Below are 5,857 nucleotides of genomic sequence, written 5' to 3'. Positions count from 1 at the left end.
AATTACCTTTGGATTACTCCAAACGCTTCTTTAAATTATTGATAATGACTTTGTTTGTTGACTCAGCTTGTCCATTACCCACCGGATGATAAGGTGTGGATGTAATCCTTTTAATCTGCCAACTTTGAAAGAACTCTGTGATTTGTGCGCTTACAAATTTAGGGTCATTATCACACACGATTTCCTTTGGCACACCGAATCGACATATGATATATCTCTAAATGAAATCTTCAACTTCTTTTTCTCGCACATGTTTGAATGCTCTTGCTCCCACCCATTTAGTAAAATAGTTAGTGAGTACGAGCAAGAATTTTACCTGTCCTTTTGCTTGTGGTAGCGGACCCATGATATCCATCCCCCATTTCATAAAAGGCCACGGTGCAATGACCGGATGTAACAACTCCGCAGGTCTATGCATGTTATTACCGTACCTTTGGCATTTATTACATTTAGCCACGAAATTTTCCGCTTCTTCTTCCATTTTGGGCCAATAATAACCTGCCCTAATTATGGTTCTTACCAGTGATCTTCCTCCTGTGTGATTTCCACAATGCCCCTCGTGTATTTATCTCATTACATATTCAGTCTGAGAAAGTCTGAGGCATCTAGCTAAGGGACCACCGAACATTTTTCGATAAAGATTACCTTGCTTTAAACAATATCGAGCAGCCTTTTTTCGAAGCGCATGAGCTTTTCTCTTGTCTTCAGGGACGATACCATACTGCAAAAAAGCAACAATCTCGTTCCTCCAATCCCATGTTAAGTTATTAAAATTTACCTCATTTTTGTCTGGATCGAGCACTGAATGAAACAAATGAATTACAGAAGCATTTTCATTGCTTGCCACGTCTGTCGCAGATGCGAGATTAGCTAGGGCATCCGCCTCGACATTTTTATCTCTTGGTATTTACTTAACTTTCCAGGTTTGGAATTGCCTAATCAAATCATGTACCTGCTCTAAGTACTGCTGCATCCATGCTTCCCTAGCCGTATAAGTCCCCAGCATTTGATTAACTACGAGCTGCAAATCGCTTTTGATTATAATCTAATTAATGTCAAGTTCTCGTGCAAGTTCTAAACCTGTAATCACAGCTTCATACTTTGCCTCATTGTTAGTTATAGAATGACATTTAATGGCTTGTTGAATAGTTTCACCCGTAGGTGGTACCAAAATAATTCCTAAGCATGAACCCTTCACATTAGACGAACCATCAGTAAATAAGGTCTAAATTCCTGGATTAGATCCGTTGAACACTTGTAATTCTTTTTCTGCTTCTAATTGCATTCCTTGGATAAAATCAGCCACAAAATCTGCTAACACTTGAAATTTTATCGCGGTTCCAGGTTGGTATGTGATGTTATATTCACTTACTTCTATAGCCCACTTAGCTAACCTACATGATAACTCATGCTTATGTAATATATTGTGTAATGGATAAGCGGTTACTACAGCAATAGGATGACATTAAAAATAAGGCCTTAATTTTCTAGATGTTATGATTAATTCAAGTGCAAGCTTTTCTAATTGAGGATACTGTCTCTCCGCATCTAATAAAGATTTGCTGACATAATAGATCGGAGATTGTTTACCTTGGTCTTCACGGACTAAAATAGCACTTACCACTACTTCTGAGACAGCAAGATAGATGAGCAGTCTTTTCCCAGCCTTTGGTTTTGCGAGCAATGGCGGATTTGACAGGTATGTCTTCAAATTTTTGAGTGCCTGCTGAAATTCCTCAGTCCATTCGAACTGATCTTGCTTTTTAAGAGCTGAAAAGAACTTAAAACACTTTTCTGATGATTCAGAAATGAATCTCCCCAAGGCTGCAATTCTTCCTGTCAACCTCTGCACTTCTTTTATACTTGTAAGCATGTCAGGAATTTCTTCAATGGCATTAATTTGTGCGGGATTCACTTCAATACCATGGTTAGAAACAAGAAAACCCAAAAACTTACCTGATGCAACACCGAATGCACATTTCTTCGGATTTAATTTCATATTGAATTTTCGCAAGATCTGAAACGTATCAGACAAGTGCGATATATGATTCCCTGAATGTTGAGTTTTAACGAGCATGTCATCTATGTAGACCTCCATTGTTTTTCCCAAATATTCTTGAAACATTTTGGTCACTAGTTTTTGATATGTTGCACCACCATTTTTTAAACCAAAAGGCATCACTTTATAATAGTAAGTCCCCCTGTCTGTTATAAATGAAGTTTTTTCTTCGTCTATTGGATCCATTTTGATCTGGTTGTATCCTTAATACGCATCTAAAAAGCTTAACAATTTATGTCCGGCAGTAGCATCAATTAGTTGATCTATATGTGGTAATGGAAAAGAGTCTTTAGGACAAGCTTTATTAAGGTCTGTGTAATCTACACAAACTCGCCACTTACCATTCTTCTTCGATACCACAACAGTATTGGCTAACCAATTAGGATACTTTACCTCACGGATAGACCCAATCTTTAGTAATTTTTGAACCTCATCTTGAATCACCTAATTTTTGAAAGTTCCTTGCTTTCTCTTCTTTTGTTTGACAGGGGGATATGATGGGTCTTCATTTAATTTGTGAGTCATTACCTCCGGTGGTATTCCTATTATATCAGAGTGGGACCAAGCAAAACAATCCACATTAGTTTTTAAAAATTCAATCAACTTACCTTTCATGTCTTGGCTTAGATTATCCCCTACGTAGACTTTCCTTTCAGGCCATTGTGCAAATAATATTACAGCTTCTAGTTCTTCAATTGTTGTTTTGATATTTTCATTTTCCTCTGGTTCTTGAAAGGCATCTGGCCTTGAGTCCACGTCTATTCGTCCTTGTTCAATTGAGGTTTGTGTTGTGGTACCCTCAACTAGATTCTGTAGTTGCTATTTTTCTTCGTTTCCCATACTTGAATCTGCTACAGAGTTGATGCTCCTAGATGTATGTTGATCCCCACGAATTTGACATATTCCCCATGGTGATGGAAATTTAATAACTTGGTGCAAGGTTGACGGAACGACATCCATCTCGTGGATCCATGGTCACCCAAGGATCATATTGTAAGTCATCTCCATATCTACCACCTGAAACTTTGAATCTTTGACAACTCCTTCTACAAATGTAGTAAGTATTACCTCCCCTTTTCGTCACTACGCTGGAATTGTCAAATCCAGACAGAGCATGTACCTTTGGTATTAATTTATGTTTGGCTTGCATCTCACGTAGTACTCTTAGCAGAATAATATTCACAGTACTACCTGGATCAATCAAAACTCGTTTCACATTAGTATCATGTACAAGTAGAGATATTACCAGTGCATCGTTATATGGGGATAATACGTCATCCGCATCTGCATCATCAAACGTAATGCTTTCTTCCTCTAAGACATGTCGCACCCGCTTCCCATGGATAATTGTGACTTTGGAAACTTTATTGGCTGCTGTGTACGTCACACCATTGATGTCTTCACCTCCACTTATGACATTAATGGTCCTTTTAGGAGAAGATGGTTTCGGGGGCTCCTACCTATTCTTCATGTATTCTTGCTTACCTCTCTCACTGAATAATTCAGTGAGATACCCTTGCTTTAATAGATGATCAACTTCACCTTGTAGCAACCTACAGTCTATCGTTTTATGTCCGTGATCGTTGTGAAATTCGCACCAGTGCTCAGGGTTGCGCCTGTTTGGATTTGATCTCATTTCTTTTGGCCACCGTACCTTATCACCCATGCTTTTTAAAATAGCTACGAGCTCGGAAGTGCTTACATTAAAATTATAACCGCCAAATCTTGCTTTCAAGTTTCTATCATCATCCCGTGACTCTCGCGCATTTCGATCATTTCCAAATCTTGATGACGAGCCCGACTTTCTATTCCTCGACCTATGATCATACCTCGGATTATCCTGTTTTGACCGTGAATCTATTTCCATTGGACCCATATATGGTTCGTACCTATTTTTACCGGACCTTTTTTCGGTTTCCACCCGTCTCGAACTCACCTTTTCTTATTTTTGAGATCATGAGATAATATCCTCTTCTATCCTTAGCTTCGTGCTATACATGTTGTAAACATCATTCCACGTTGTTGCTGGGAATTCACAAAGAATTTCCTTGAGTCGTCTCGTGGCTTTGGAGCTTTTTTCATTCAAATTACTAGTGAAGGCTATAGCTGCCTAATTATCAGGTACGCGCGGTAACGTTATTCTTTCACGCTGGAACCTATCCACGAACTCTCTAAGCAATTTTAAGTCCCCTTGCTTGATTTGAAAATATCTTCCATTCTTTTTTCGACTTTTGAGCTCCCGAGTGTACTTTGATAAATGAATCTGCAAGCTCAGCAAAAGAATTTATGGAATTTTCAAGTAAAAGAGAATACCATGTTAATGCTCCCTTAGTGAGTGTTTCACCTAATTTTTTGACCAGTACTGATTCAATTTCCTGTTTGGTCAAGTCGTTGCCTTTTACGCCTGTTGTGAATGCAGTCACGTGGTCTCGTGGATCAGTTGTTCCATCGTATTTTGGAATATTGGACATTTTGAATTTCTTTGGAATTGGGAGGGGAGCAGCACTTGTCTTCCATGGTTGTTGTGAATATTTATCCATATATATCCCTTTGATTACAGGCAGTACTCCAAGTATTTGCTCTATGCGGTCACTTTGCTCCTTGAGCTATTTCTGCAATGTTAGTACTAAATTTTGTAAATCAGAATTGACTAAGTTACCTGGTTCTCCATCTCGTGACTCAGTGGGGATTCCACCACTGCCTGAATTGGCAAGCCCAAAACGAGGGTTCTCCAAAGTGTTGTCATTTGGAGTGGGTGTTGTGGGTGCGACAGGTAACTGGCTAACAAAGGCCTCAAGAGCTTTAATGACATGTTGAGCGATTAGTTTTTGCAAAGCTTCATCATTTACAAATTGAGCGTTTCCATTTGCATGAGATCCATTAGGAGTGCCTTCTCGAGACCGCCGAGGGGAGCTTTGTGGAGAAGGGACCGGGTGTGATCATCTTGTGGATTTCCCTGCACTTGTTGGTTTCCTTGGTTTCTTGGGTGTTGTCATTAATGTTTGACATGGTTTATGCAACAAAAAAGGTTAGGCTAAGAAAGAATAGATTGCTAGATTCCCGGTAATGGAACCAATTTGTTTAACCAAAAAGTGAAATTTCGGTCAAAGCTTTAATTTAGAAGAATTCGGGTCACTAATAATCAGAAATGAGTAAAAGGAAATGATTTTTTCTAACAATCAGATAAGCAGAAGAAAACAACGTAAACCAGTGTATTCAGATAATATTTCGTGTCCTTACAAATGATTAGTTCTCTCTTTTTATAGCTATCTCAAAAATATACATTTTGCCTTTGTCATAATAAGACCATTATAGACAATTAAGGGCATTAAATGCTACGTTACATAATCATTGTGATTTCATACAGATTCTCTAACGTTTCCAATATTTAATGCTTATTAAATACTGTCACGACCCGAATTTCCCACCTTTGGGAGTCGTGATGGCGCCTACTAGTGAGAGCTAGGCAAGCCAATCCTTAACTGCTTACTTCATTATCAATTTACTTATTTTAACAATTAGAAGGTGGTAACCTGAAAATCTGCTGAACTTTAAATAATTAAGCGGAAGATAACAATTAAACATCTGAAATCTGTGACTATTACAGTTACTTAAGTCTCAACCACCCAAAACCTGGTGTCACAGTGTCACAAACTATCTAAGATTACTACATACAAGGTCTGAAGAAATAACAGTACACTATTTCTGAATAAAGGAAAATGAAACAGGAAATAAAGGTAGAGGGAGACGCCAGGGCCTGCGGACGCCTACAGGTCTACCTTGGGTCTCCGGGTGGAC

General features: G+C 38.7%; 1 protein-coding gene across 1 annotated transcript; it reads right to left on the bottom strand.

Annotated features, from left to right (window-relative positions):
• Positions 1–2,981: 2,981 nt before the first annotated feature.
• On the bottom strand, positions 2,982–3,725 carry LOC138888222 (uncharacterized). The gene is made up of 2 exons (XM_070170044.1): positions 3,545–3,725; positions 2,982–3,457 (listed from the first exon to the last, which is right to left on the bottom strand). Exons 1-2 carry the CDS (start codon positions 3,723–3,725, stop codon positions 2,982–2,984), a joined length of 657 nt encoding a protein of 218 aa, XP_070026145.1.
• Between the last annotated feature and the right edge of the window lie 2,132 nt (positions 3,726–5,857).

The sequence above is a fragment of the Nicotiana sylvestris genome, chromosome 3, assembly GCF_000393655.2.
Source record: "Nicotiana sylvestris chromosome 3, ASM39365v2, whole genome shotgun sequence".
Classification (NCBI taxonomy): domain Eukaryota; kingdom Viridiplantae; phylum Streptophyta; class Magnoliopsida; order Solanales; family Solanaceae; genus Nicotiana; species Nicotiana sylvestris.
The sequence above is the reverse complement of the archived record's forward strand: the minus strand, read 5'-3'. Positions and strand labels throughout refer to the sequence as shown.